General features: G+C 37.1%; 2 protein-coding genes across 2 annotated transcripts; one reads left to right on the plus strand and one right to left on the minus strand.

Moving 5' to 3' along the window:
- Positions 1 to 2171: 2171 nt before the first annotated feature.
- LOC137391334 (ADP-ribosylhydrolase ARH1-like) lies at positions 2172 to 8972 on the minus strand. Its single transcript, XM_068077815.1, has 10 exons — positions 8801 to 8972; positions 7798 to 7851; positions 7544 to 7645; positions 6213 to 6303; positions 5097 to 5275; positions 4510 to 4618; positions 3869 to 4042; positions 3610 to 3660; positions 2828 to 2930; positions 2172 to 2628 (listed from the first exon to the last, which is right to left on the minus strand). Exons 1-10 carry the CDS (start codon positions 8970 to 8972, stop codon positions 2554 to 2556), a joined length of 1110 nt encoding a protein of 369 aa, XP_067933916.1. The 3' UTR covers positions 2172 to 2553.
- Positions 8973 to 9043: 71 nt separating this feature from the next.
- LOC137391422 (YLP motif-containing protein 1-like) lies at positions 9044 to 13002 on the plus strand. The gene is made up of 2 exons (XM_068077928.1): positions 9044 to 9110; positions 12389 to 13002. Exons 1-2 carry the CDS (start codon positions 9044 to 9046, stop codon positions 13000 to 13002), a joined length of 681 nt encoding a protein of 226 aa, XP_067934029.1.
- The last annotated feature ends 1804 nt before the right edge of the window (positions 13003 to 14806 follow it).

Below are 14806 nucleotides of genomic sequence, written 5' to 3' on the forward strand. Positions count from 1 at the left end.
AATTATGATAATCAGTGATAAAAAAATGTCATCAAATTGAAATTCCTTACAAATACAATGATTCTAGGAGACAGTCCGATATGTAATAGGCTATGTATGTATGTAGTGTCAAAGGTTTCATAGCGATAAGGTGATGTATAAACACATGTAACAAAGGCCGTCAGAACTGTTGGCTGTCACTCTGATGATGAACCACGATCTTGTGTTAATTATAATAGTCATCTGATCCCCAACCATTTTTAATATCCTCAGTAGTACCTGCTACTGGTTATGTTTATCATCATTCCACAATATACATATTCAGGCAATGAATGAAGTCTGCTCTGAGAATCCCCATTCAGCTCTGTTTGACTGCACAGCTCCCACCTAAAGTGAATAGAAGTTTATAACTTCCTCTCCAATGGAAACTGGTATAAAGAGAGTTCGGTTGTGTAGCTTGCTGCTTGCATAGACCATGAGCTACCGAGACATGCTTTTGCTTTTTTGCTCAGTCTGCCTAGCAGAGCTACTACAAGTTTTGCCATTGAATAGGTGAAAGCGGGAAAGGAGGAAATGTTGGGAAATTTTTACTAATAGTTCATCATTTAAACAATCTGACTTGTACAAGTAGTAAACAATATAACGAAATATGTTGACTCACAAAGAAATGGATGTGATCTTTTAACCTAGTATATGGGCAAGTATTTGATTATTGTTGACACTAACACAGGTGTTATTTTCGTCTTGCTGGTTTATATTACAGCATAATAAATACTGTCTACACTTGTTGATATTCTAGTGAGTTTTACCCAATTCTCATAGTTGCTGCAAAGCATCTATAGCATGCAATGCTAGCAGCTGTAGCGCCCTCTGCCTCCTCTCTCTCTCTTACCTCGCCTTTCTCTCTCTCCTCTCTTTTTCTCCTTTCTTTTCTCTCTCTCTTCCCTTTTTTCTCTCTCTTCTCTCCTCTTTTCTCTCTTTCCTCTCTCACTCCTTCCCCTCTCTCTCTCATTTCCTCTATCTCTCTCTCCTTCCCTCTCTCACTTTCCTCTCTCACTTTCCTCTCTCTTTTCTCTCTCCTACTCTCTCCCCCTTTCCTCTTTTCTTTCCTCTCTCTCCCTTTGCTCTCTCCTTCCCTCTCTCTCTCTTTCATCTCTCCTTCCCTCTCTCTTTCATCTCTCCTTCCCTCTCGCTTTTTTCTCTTTTTCCTCTCGCTGTTCTTCTCTTTTCTGTCACTTTTTTTCTCTCTCTCCCTCTTGCTTTTTTTCTCTCTTTCTTCTCTCACTTAAAAATCTTTTTCCTCTCTCACTTTTTTCTCTCTTTCCTTTCTCTCCTCCCTCTTTCTCCTTCTGAACCTTTTCATTTTTTGTGGTGTGGCGATTATCCTGGTTGTGCACCTGCTTTAAAGGGTGCATCATTTCGGAAAGATTATTACAAGCTGAACAGCTTTATTTGTATAACCTTATGTATAAATAGCAAAGCCTCATACTAGTGGAAAAAGTTTTGTCAAAACTTACGAAATCAACAATTTTTTTTTCATGTTAACTAAACTAAAGTGTATTATTTTCATGGTAGGATACTGATGAATCTTTGGTTTGTCTGGAAAAATAAGTGTCATGGTGTTTCATGTTTTCAACCTTGCCCTAGGATCTCGTACGCAGCTTGCTTTAAGATGTTTGATATAACTCATGACAACTTCATAGGTTCCCATTGGGCGTTTGATTCCTTTATAGAGAGCCATAAATGAGGCTGTTCATACGAAGATTTTTAAAATCTCATACTTGAGCTGTAATAGAGTTACTCATACATATGACTCATCTGCGAGAAGACTACCATAAATCAACCTGCCCGCGATTATAGCCATCATTTGGTACGAATTGTCTTCTACCAAGTCATCGCTTGCTATGAAAGCCCCGACCTAGAGTTTTCAGGATTTTAACTGCTAAAATTTTCTCACAATTTAGATTTTTTTCAAAGCATGATTGTAATATTTGTAAGACTATAATTGTAATATCCAATAGTCGTCTTTGCTAACTATAGCATAACTGTACAGCCTCTATCCTGTTTGTTCACTAGAACATCTGTATAGTATTTCGGTTTCGTGTATGTATATACAAATTTATCTTTTGTTATAATCAATTATGTACAGCTCTCATTTTTATGACTGTAGACCTGTTCATACAGTACAAAACTCAAACATGGATAACATATATTTCGCTGTCAATAAAATACAATTAATGTTCAAAAACATTGACAACAACAACAAAATGTTCTTATTGGGATGGTCAGAAGTGCAGTTGTTCGTTTGGTTACGTAGAGAAAATGAACAATGTAAGGCAGGAGTCTAGCTAGCAGTAGACGAACCTGAAACATTTAGTGTTACAGAAAAATGTTATAGTACGTATTTCATTAATAAATGGCATCGACCTTTTTGTTCATGTCTATGAACTATGTTAAAGATACGCAGAGAATGAGTCTATTCGTTACTGCACCATATATAAGTTTCCCGATAAGCTTGATACAGTTAGGGAAGCAATAGTATTGACTGGGCTGGTAGGAATCAGCTGAGACATTTTACTCTGCAGCTGGATGACTTAGTTTGTATAGCCTGTGGGCCAACTGCTCCATCTCTTCTCTGTACTCCATTTCCTGTAACAATTGTATTTCATTTGTAGTTCTTTAAATGGAAACGGGTGATTTTTTAATTCTTGAAGGAAGTTGACATGTTCTGCAATTTGAAGAGTTGACCGAAATTTGAGCTGTAAGATGAACAGCTACACCCAAGTACATGTAGTTGTTTCATAAACATAAGAAAGCGACCCAACTTCATTGCAGTCAGTTCTCTTACCTTGTAGTTTGTCTCATAGACTCCTTTAAAGCCATGGAGAGCTCCGAACCAACAGGCAGCAATAGTTCCTGTGGCATCACTGTCTCCGCCATGAAAACATGCCCTGAAATGAAAGAAAACTTGAAAAATTTTTATATCACTTGAATATTCGTGTCAATATAGGTCACCCAAGACTGCAAACTTTAGATGCCAATTAAATGTATTGTGACAGACGGAGTTGACTACGACAGGACCCAGAGCCGCAAGCCAGGTGGAGGGGATGACTCGGCTCGACCTTGCCGAGACGCTGAACCGGCTGAGAGTATGACCAGTCAACTGTCAAGCGGTAGGAGAAAAACCAGTTGCCAAGCCAGAACCGAGAAGGCTGACCAGTCGGCATGCTGACAGAAGACAGCGGCCCCGGAATAAGGAGGTGGAGCCTAGCGCGATCCCGGTCAGTATACAAGAGGCATGACAGCTATGAGCCAGCTGAGCAAAGGAAAACCCCTTCCTATGCAGTTGATTGCATGCGCACACACTTAATTGTATCTTATATTTATTTTGTAAATACATGTATATATACCTTTATATTCGAGCGAAGCGGTTGGTTCTAGTTGGAGCAGTTGAAGGTTTGCAGTGGATCCTTAATAGTGTAAATGGACAAATTGAGAAATGAATGAGTGGCCAATGCGTAAAATAATTTCAAACTAATTCTCTAAGATGATTTTCATCAAAATAATTTTCATAGAGATAATAAACCAATTGGTGGTAAAATATCCATTAAAACATACAAGCAGTCATACCTGCTTACAAGCTCATCCCAGTTGTCATTGCAACCTAGCAAGGCGTCATACCTGCAAAGGACAAACAGAGTAGAAGAGTACAGTCATCTTTTATTCATTGCAGATAGAAACGATATGTTTGCCATGCCAGATTGAGTAATAATTTGAACACACCTCATGAGGCAAGATTAAAGCAGTTTAAAACCACACCGTTATCAGCTGATACCAGCAAGGAGTTGTCTAGCCATTAAGGGTTTTTTAACAAGGATGTAAAACTCACGCAATTATCACAGAGTCGTGTCCTGATGTTCCACCCCAATCTTCATACGCTATACTTTTGTAGTAGGCATCTCTCTCCTCCACGCCATATGCATCAGGAAAGACTGGCTCAGCTAGTCCATCTCTGATCTGTCTTAGAGCAATGTAATCTGTCCAGTGTTTCTCAAAGAATTGCCTAAAACAGACATTTTGTTGAGCTAACTACATCATGGTAATGGCAAACCTAGTTCTTAGATGCCTGCTCATTTTTCACAACATTTTTGCGTTTTAAAATACATTTTCATTAGTTCAAATTAAGTAACGGACGGACAGGCAGGGAAGAGCTTGGCTTGAATCAGGGAGCGTAAGCGCTAAACTAGAATCTAAGTTGAAAGTAGAAAACAAATAACGATTTGCAACTAGTTGTGAGGAGGAAGTCAGTGCAGAGTTGACTACCTCCGAACAAGCGGTTGCTGAACAAGCGGTTGCTGAACAAGCGGTTGCTGAACAAGCGGTAGCTGAACAAGCGGTTGCTGAACAAGCGGTAGCTGAACAAGCGGCTGCTGAACAAGCGGTAGCTGAACAAGCGGTTGCTGAACAAGCGGTAGCTGAACAAGCCGTTGCTGAACAAGCCGTTGCTGAACAAGCGGTTTCTGAACTCACCAGTTCTGGAGATTCTTCTCAACATCAGCACCTGAAGTTTCTATGTATGACTTTGCCATGGGAAGTATGGAATCGACTAGTGCCGCTCCCCATGATTTCACAGGCTTACCTAAATACAGGTATGAAAGGGCGTGTCATTGCTGTCTATGTAGTTAATGTATGATGAACATAATTGTGCAGAGGTTGGCAAATGTGGCCAGCAGTAAGACTAGAATCCTTCCCGTGGATATAACATGTCGTCACAACATGATTTGTAATATATAATTGCAAGTTGTAGCTATTTGTGTTTGAAAACTTATTGCATTTAAAAGAGCAAGTTATAACTCTTGAAGGTTTTGCTAATTTATAATATTTCAATGATAGGTTAGTGGTCAATGAGAGACAGGTGGAGTATGGGAAGAAATTCGTGTAACTATTATAAAAGTAAGTTTGTGTCACCAGTTTTACGCGGCCTGAATCCATTTTAACAACTACTAATGGACTACTAATACTAAAATGTCAATGAAAGGGCTGAATTGGACCTAAAATAGTTTGCCAAACTAAAAATTAGCATAAAGTGGCAGAAGCTAGAGAGAATCAGTGCCTACTTTGGATGGCATATGTAGTGAACAAAGCAGACGTCAGAGCTCCTAAATAACCTGTTGGATGGTTGTGAGTTGTCCGTCCACTCTCAATGCTGGCTCCGATTAGTTGATCTAAGTCAGCTGAGCCTGGATATCTCAGTCCAATGCACATAGCTCTTGTCGCTGCCAAGCAGCTTCCACCTCTGTAAACACAACCCATACTGGAGAGCAAATGCACTCAATAACCTTCATTCTTCACTCAAGGGTTTCACTGTTTTTTTATTGCTGACACATAAATGCATATGCTACTGTGATTATTTTAAAAAAAACAAAGACTTGCTGTACCCTTTTAAAAATTTAATTGCTTTTAACATAAAAGTGTAATAAAACAATTAGCAACAACATAATAATTTGAATAAATAAAACATTTTATTTGGCGAGTTTTACTTCCTGTTCTTACATCATAAATGTTGCTACATTAAATATGTTTACTACGCATATGCTTGCAACATTTCTGTAGAGATATGTAGTCAGAGATTGTAGTTCATTTTTAGACATGATAAGCAACTAGCAAAATTACCATATAGAGTAATTTTCAAAAGAAATCTTATATTTATAGTTTAGGTGCTAAAAGGATCTATCAAATCAAGCAATCTTAAATAATAAGAGCAGAAATAAAACATTATTATTAACACAAATGAACTATTGCATAATAACAGATACTACTAAAGTAACCAAGTCAATGCTAGCAGGTAGTTTGAGGGTAAATAAATGTTGATTGAGTGATAGTAATAGTAATAATGCTAACAACAATAAACCTCATCAATAGTAATGATAACAATAACAATGATTCTGTTGAGAATAGTGGTAATAATGAATATAATGATAACAATCATGAAGAGTATACTATATTACACAAACAAATAACCGCTACTTCAAACAATAAAATTATTTTATACTTGTCCCTAAGAGTTGATCGTACATAATTAGTTATCAATGTTGCTATAAAGCGACAGAAATAGAATCGACAAGATCAACGTACTAGTATTTTCTGACACATGAGCATACATATATACAGTAAATGAAAATGATGTACGATCCATCAGAACTCATGAGCTGGAAACAATGGAAGGTACTAACGAGTTACTGAAGGGTACTGTGTGTATTTTCTCTAAAGGTTTTCTTTGACGTTTGGAAAGTAGCTGATGGCACGATGAGAGGACCGTCTCACCTATAACCAAAAGTATTTAGTGGGGAGTAAGTACAAAAGTTGAAAACTATGGCTATATCAGGAAATGTTGAGCAATAAAACTAGACTCGGTGCGCAACGCTCCCTGCACCCTTTTAACTAACATGGCCACCAGCTTATTGTAGATATATATGCATTTTTTTCTAATGCTTTCGACTCTTCAGAAATGTGTAACGCAACAGTTCGGAGCTAATAAGGCAGCGTTTATAGATTGGTCGTTTAGTATCTTAGCACAACTTCAAATTCTTCAGGAAGATTTATTGGATTAGTGTTCACATGCCTCGTGAGGCTAAGCACCTTCATGCTGCTAGGAACCAAGCAGCAAAGGCGAGAGCTAGCGGTGTATGCTAACTGTAGGCTAGCTATAAATCGAAAAAAATAAACAACTCAATAAACTAGTGATAATACAGGACCCCATAAACTAACACCATAAATACTAGAACGTAGATGTTACTGATGTAAACAAAATATATATATGTCTGTTGTTTGTAGACAATAATAATAGGAGATAAGTATTGCGGATGTAGACATAAGCAGCGTGTGTATTCTTTTGAAGTATCAGTTATAGAAATGAAACTACCAACAAAAAGGTCAGTTAATACTGCTGATAAATATCAATGGCCATTAAATGAAGTTTCAAAGTTTTATATATGGGTATACTAGCCAAATTCTCAGCGTTGCACTGGTATTAAAAACAGCTTACAAACAGTGACAGATAATGTAATTGCCTGCCACTTGCGATTAGACTGGCACATTGCTAATGACTTATCTGAGTAAGTTACTATATAATTATGTATTGCTAAACTTACTAATAAGAGCCGTGGAAGCAAGCTTTAGTGATGTTGCGTAATGCAGAGCGCTATGCATACTTTAACCAAAATTACGACTAATATCACCTAATGAATTCATTGCATTTTGCGTAGCTTCATCGGTTAGATTATCGCCTGATGAACGAGAGGTTCCGAGATCAAATCCAAAATGAAACGAATCTTTCAATCCTAGATTTTAGTAGCTATGGTTGAACACACTGAACGACACACTTTGAAATTTACAAATATAAAAGATTAAAACTTAAGAAACTAGACAATGTAATAAATCAACAGTGAGTAGATAACTCTTCAAATAAACATTTCATCACTCACTATGGTGAAGACAACGTATTTTATTAATTTATGAAAGATGAACCTTCACAACAGAGTATAGAATATATTTAAGGCAGTACCTGGAGACCGTCCAGCCATATCCTTCACACATTTTATGTACTCATCTGCAAAGTTATTATATAGAGACTCTGAACCAGCTCCTTGCACATGCGTCACTAAAGCTGCCAACAGAGTCAAAATAGTAGTAGCTACTAATAGTAGTGTGATATATAAACAATATAGTAGTAGTTGCTAGTAGTGGTGAGATATATAAACAATATAGTAGTAGTTACTACCAATAAACTAGCTGTAATAAGTAGGCATAAAAACTAACCTGTTGCAGTTGCCAAATGCATAACTGTCTCATCGCTGACTGTGAAGTCATGCACTGCAGAATAAAGTTTTAGTCTTGTGTTAGTATTAAGATACATACAGCTGCCACAAACACTTGTGTTATAGCTGTACAATGATCTTGAAACCTTAAACTCAAGTTTTAGGCATCCTACTCTAGAAAAATCCTACAAATATAGCATCTACTCAAATATTAGCACATGATGGAGTAGTTAAACAGCTTTACTCCAACAGAGCGTGCACCATAGTGTGAATGTGACAAATGCAAAAAAAGTTGTTTTTATGGTTCTAGTAGAGTATTCTGTGTTTTTATGTTTCTAGTAGAGTATTCTGTGTTTTTATGGGTCTAGTAGAGTATTCTGTGTTTTTATGGGTCTAGTAGAGTATTCTGTGTTTTATGGGTCTAGTAGAGTATTCTGTGTTTTTATGGGTCTAGTAGAGTATTCTGTGTTGTATGGGTCTAGTAGAGTATTCTGTGTAGATTAATGTTTGCATCTTACAAGATTTTCAACTATCGCTTGTTTATATATTGATTAGAGACTCAATTTGCTATATGATAAGCCTCAATATGCTATCTGGTTAGTCTCAATCTGCAATCTGGTGAGCCTCAATCTACTATCTGAAAAGTCTCAATTTGCTATCTGGTTAGTCTCAAGCTGTTATTTGGTGAGTTTCAATCTGCTATCTAGTGAGTAAGATGCACCATTAAATAAACACAGTTTTTCAGTATTTAGTTACTATTGTTTTTTAAAAACTTACCTGGTTTTTATGTTATCCACATTCTCATTTGCAATGAACTTCAGAGAAACCATATCGGTCTGTTACGGATTATGCAAGTTTCACATGACCATTTTTTTATTATTGTATGTTATTTTTAGTTAAACTGATTTCTTACAGATTGATGCATGTATAATCGCATTAGATATTACACAGTATAGAGCCATCAATTCTTTGTAGAAACAACAAATCAAGCACTGTCTACTTACACTTATTATTCACACTTGACAGTCCACCCATTTCCTCAACTTCTTTGTGAATTTCAGGTCCGCTCTGATTGAACTCCCATTTACCACGTTTGTATCCTAATGCATCACCAGCTCCTGCAAGTACCATTGCTGCCACATACCTTTCTCGTTTTGGATCGGTGGCCCCTGGCATTGAGACACTAATCTCAGTCAAGACGGAGAGGCAAACCAACGTAGAATTTAAACCTCGCAAGTGTTGGATAAATGACTGTTACTTTGGCTACAGCTTATAGCAGTGCTGAATTCCAGAACACAACAGCGGGTATAAAAGGTATGCTGCTAATGCAACAATCAGTTTCTGCTTACTTAGGCTATCCTACACAAGGTCAGCTTACTAAGGCTATCCTACACAAGGTCAGCTTACTAAGGCTATCCTACACAAGGTCAGCTTACTAAGGCTATCCTACACAAGGTCAGCTTACTAAGGCTATCCTACACAAGGTCAGCTTACTAAGGCTATCCTACACAAGGTCAGCTTACTAAGGCTATCCTACACAAGGTCAGCTTACTTAGGCTATCCTACACAAGGTCAGCTTACTAAGGCTATCCTACACAAGGTAGACCTCTAACAATTATGATTATCTCACAATAATTAGAAAGTAAAGTGGAGAAGATAGAATGTTGCTTGCCTAATATATTTGCATCGATCATATTTTTTAGTTGTTAAAAGGTAAGTCTCTGCATTTAAAAAACAATGCTAAATATATCCATACAAACTTCATTAATAAGATTTCAGACTATACAATTTTAATATATCTTTATTGTATAGCAAGAAGAAATTTATTATTAAATTATTGTTTGAAAAGAGGGAAGAGGGTAAAGCAACTCCTAATAAACTAGTATTAATCATTATGTTCAGTAAACTCAGTACTACATATATAACTACATTTAAATCTAAGTGACTCGAGTTAATGTTTGTGTTAATGTTTGTGTTAATGTTTGTTTAATGTTAATGTTTGTGTTAATGTATGTTTAATGTTAATGTTTTTGTTAATGTTTGTTTAATGTTAATGTTTGTATTAATGTTTGTGTTAATGTTTGTGTTTCAAGAATTTAGCCAAGTGTTGGAATAATGCTGTGCAAACTCGTGTATTCAGGGAAGGACACAAGATAATTGACAAACTATGCATAGGAGGAAACTTGTCTAAACTGATTCTTGTTCTGATTGATTGTTCATGCGATGAACAATCAATCAGAATGTTGAATCAGAATCAATCAGAAATGAGAACTATTGTTCATGCGATGAACAATAGTTCTCATTTTCAACATAATCTTTACATGATTGGATGATGAAAGCCTGGCTCTATTGCTAAAGTAAGCTGCAGCATGATTGGATGATAAAAGCCTGGCTCGAGGGCTAAAGTAAGCTGCAGCATGATTGGATGATAAAAGCCTGGCTCGAGGGCTAAAGTAAGCTGCAGCATGATTTGATGATAAAAGCCTGGCTCTAGGGCTAAAGTAAGCTGCAGCATTAAATAGACAGTTTCTCCTAACAATGAGTCTATGAAATCTATTTCTGCTTTGCTGATTATACTCTGCCTAGACATATTTTGTTCTTACACATTAAAAACATCTTTTCAGCGCAGATACGCTATTTTTACATCTTATACTTAAGCTATAGGCTGACTAAGCTATTGAGGAAGCTACAAGGTTTAATGAGCCTTTTTATGTTAGCCATAACTGTGGTAACAACACTTACTTAAAACCTGTGGCAGATCTAAAATTAGTGGCTGATCAAGTTTATTATATTTTCTGAATCATACTAGATTAATTTAAAAGCAAATCAAAAGGCTGTCATAAAACTGGTAATTGAAGCACAACCAAACAAAGTGCTGTGTGTACACCTCACTTTATATAAGTGTAAAATGTTAATTTAAAACTATTCTTTGAATATTATCTGAATTTAACTGAACGCAACAGAACTTGAAATAAAAACAAAACCAGACGCTAATAATATAAAAGCAATGAGATTAGAAGCATTAGACTTTTTGTACAATATTACTAGCTAGCAATATTGCTAACTAGCGACTCTGGATTAAACTAAGTGCAATTTTAAAAAGTAATACAAATTTTTTGGTCTCTAAATTTAAAAGTAACTTATATGCAATATGAGCTGTCTATTCATATGTAAACATTAAAAAGATTAAAACTATAATTGCAAGTTCTCAACACGATTTTTTGTTGGAAACAAGCAACTAGAATATATCTAAAATTAGTGCCGAACACATAATATTTAATAAAAGAAACTTATAACTATGATCTAAGGCCAATAATATTGTTGTGGTTAATGTGCGGAGTTCTCTTACACCTTAACTCTAGCACAAATAATTGATTATTCCTGCACCTCCGACTATGTTATGACTGTGTAACTATTTATCTCTGTAGTGTATGAGTCTATGGAAATGATTTGGTATTGATAGCTTAGCCTGTGAGGTTTAGCTTAGATTTTAATGCGGATCTAATGATGCTAATACCAAGATAGTGTTCAGTATTAAAGACGGATTTTATTTTTCAAATCAACACTTTGTTACAGAAATAAAAAAATTCTAGAATAAGTAAAAAATAATAAAAGCTAAATAACAAATATACCCTTACACCAAACAGCTGGCATTATGATGTAATTCACATCCGCCAGAGAGGTTAGCCCTGGTATACGTCAAAGAAAATGTACTGGATTGGGAGATTATAAGTTCTTGTTACTGTATTCATGTCTGGCAGTAACTGGTACATTTAATTGTATTCAATTTTCTATAGTTAGTTTCTGGCAGGATGAATGCCTCTTTTTTCATGAATCATTACTTTTACTAGCGGTTTCTAATCTACTTGTAGATGGGCATATAATGACTTTATTCCTCAATGTACCAATGGTTTTGTTGTATTTGTTTTACTAGTAATATTACCTGTGGCTCCTCAATTATAATTGTAGGAGGACTAGTTGTTGGTCGTGTCGACTTCAAAGCTGTATCGCTATTACTACTCGTTGGACAAGGCTGGGTCAGCCTTAGGAAAAGGGAATCTAGTAATATTGTCAAAGTATGCACAAAATTTTACAAGTTCTAATAATAGCTCACTGTGATCTTCGGCTATCCTCGTAAGTTCATAGGTCAAGCATGTGTTTACACAACATGTTTTGTTCATTGACTATTGTGTATATCTCCGGTAAGCTAAAGATTAGATTCTGCTAGCATTCGAGTTTGTTCATATTTTCATACAGCAAAATTTACTGCTTTTTTCTCCAATGCCTTTCCATTAATCCACCTCTTCTTCCAATCTTAGTATTGCTCTATGTTCCTGCACCAAAAGAGCTAAAAATGACTTGATACAATGAACGCAATGAGAAAAGACAATTTTTATATGTCAACATAAAATGTTAATTAAAAAGAGAATGAGGTTAATCCGAATGATGAATGTGTTGTATTAATGAAAGTACTTACATGAACTGAAGCAGAGGAAGGATAATCCGTCTTTCTTTCCACTTCCAATACTGCCTAATACTACCTAATCCACTAGCTTTCCCCACCAGCTGTATCCACTAACTTTACCCACCAGCTTTACCTACCAGCTTTACCCAACAGCTTCACCCACCAGCTTTACCCAACAGCTTCACCCACCAGCTTTACCCACCAGCTTTACCCAACAGCTTCACCCCCAGCTTTATCCACCAGCTTTATCCACTAACTTTACCCACCAGCTTTACCCACCAGCTTTACCTACCAGCTTTACCCAACAGCTTCACCCACCAGCTTTACCCACCAGCTTTACCCAACAGCTTCACCCCCCAGCTTTATCCACCAGCTTTATCCACTAACTTTACCCACCAGCTTCACCCACCAGCTTTATCCACTAACTTTACCCACCAGCTTCACCCACCAGCTTTACCCACCAGCTTCACCCACCAGCTTTACCCAATAGCTTCACCCCTAGCTTTACCCAACAGCTTCACCCCCCAGCTTTACCCACCAGCTTCAACCCCCAGCTTTACCCACCAGCTTTACCCACCAGCTTCACCCACCAGCTTCACCCACCAGCTTCACCCACCAGCTTTATCCACCAGATTTATTTACAAGTTTTATTCGCTTATCATTATTGCCATGACCCCCTGCAACTGCTTTGAGCTCAGACGCCATTGTAGCCTGAGCCCAACAAATCCCATAACACAATAGAATGACATATGGAAAAGAGCGAGTTACCAACAGATGATGATAAATTTAAGCATTGTGTACCTCTAATATTACTTAACATAATGAAAATTGCTCATAATAATAATAATGACAATGCATAAAAGTCTTCATCCAAGATCTGATGTAGATAGAGTATATGTTGAAAGGGACCAAGGAGGAAGAGGATTAATGAGTGTTGAGGAAACTGTGAATTACAAAAACCACAGCCTGAAAAAGTACACAGAAGGCAGCCCAGTCGAATTTATAAGAACAGCGGGTAAGATCATATATACCAACAGTGAAGATGAAAGACAAGAGTATAGAAACTATCAGAAAACTGAACGAAAGCAAAACTGGCATGATAAGCCAATGAACGGACAACATCTAAGACAGACAGAGGATCAAGCAGCAAAGGAGACATGGCAACGGATGAAGAGGGGATGTCTCAAACGAGAGACTGAAAGCCTGATCATTGCTGCCCAGGATCAAGCATTAAAAACCAACTATAGAAGGCCAAAATAGAAAAGTCAGCAAACGATGCGAAATGCAGATTGTTCAAGCAGAAAGATGAAACAGTGTCCCACATAGTCAGCAAATGCAGTAAGATCGCACAGACAGAATATAAAGGGCGGCATGACAAAGTGGCAAGTGCAGTCCACTGGAGCATATGCAAGAAGCATGAGTTGCCCCACACAGAAAAATGGTACGACCACCATGCAGAAGCTGTATTGGAGAATGAGAAAGTAAAGCTGCTATGGGACTTCAATGTGCAGACAGACAAGATTGTTGAAGCTAGAAGACCAGACCTGATACTAATAAACAAAGAAACCAAACAGTGTCAGGTCATAGACATAGCAAAACCTGGAGACACAAGGGTAGTACAGAAGGAAGATGAGAAAATTGGTAAATACAAAGAGCTTGGGTCGAGATAAACAGACTATAGAAGGTGAAGATCGAAGTGATACCAATAGTAATTGGTGCACTCGGAACAATATCAATGAGGCATATAGCATACTTGGCCGAGGTGGGAGTGAACATGTCTTTTGAGGCTATACAGAAAACAGCCATTTTAGGAACAGCTCACACTTTGAGGAAGGTCCTTTTTTAGTGGAATTGAGGAAGATGTTGGATCCTTTAGCCTTTTGTTAAGACCCGAACTCAACACGGACTAAAACCAGTCACCTACCACTACACGACTGTGAAGAAAAACTTTTACAATAATAATATAAGTTTATTATTGCATACCCGAGCCATTGCCTGTACATGTACTTGTATTAAACAATATAAATACTTACCACAATAAAAATTGCTCATTATACTAATAATTATGATGATAATGATGATGATAATAATGAGAAAGGTATTTGATATTCCAGGTTAGGGGCCTTAGTCCGATATAAATGTATCACTGGCTGAAGAGCTGAGAAAATCAACAAGGACAATAATAATAATATTAATAATAAAGAAGAACGAGAGAATGAATACCAAACAAGAAAGAGCCCAAGGAATTCTGGACAGGGATTTGGGGACATTTGACTGAACATGACAGAACAGCACCATGGATTGAGAGAGTAAGGAACAAACTAAGAAGAAGACACCAGGATGAGCTACTAATCACAGAGAACATTCTGAAAAGCACATTAGTGAAACTACCAAACTGGAAAGCTCCAGGGCCAGATTCTGTACAAGGTTTCTGGATCAAGAACCTGACCAACCTGCACAGAAAAATTGTATTATACCTGAATAACTGCCTGGAGACAGCACATACATCTATCGGGATGACAAATAGAAGAACTGTTCTTATTCA

Source organism: Watersipora subatra, chromosome 1 (genome assembly GCF_963576615.1).
Source record: "Watersipora subatra chromosome 1, tzWatSuba1.1, whole genome shotgun sequence".
NCBI lineage: Eukaryota > Metazoa > Bryozoa > Gymnolaemata > Cheilostomatida > Watersiporidae > Watersipora > Watersipora subatra.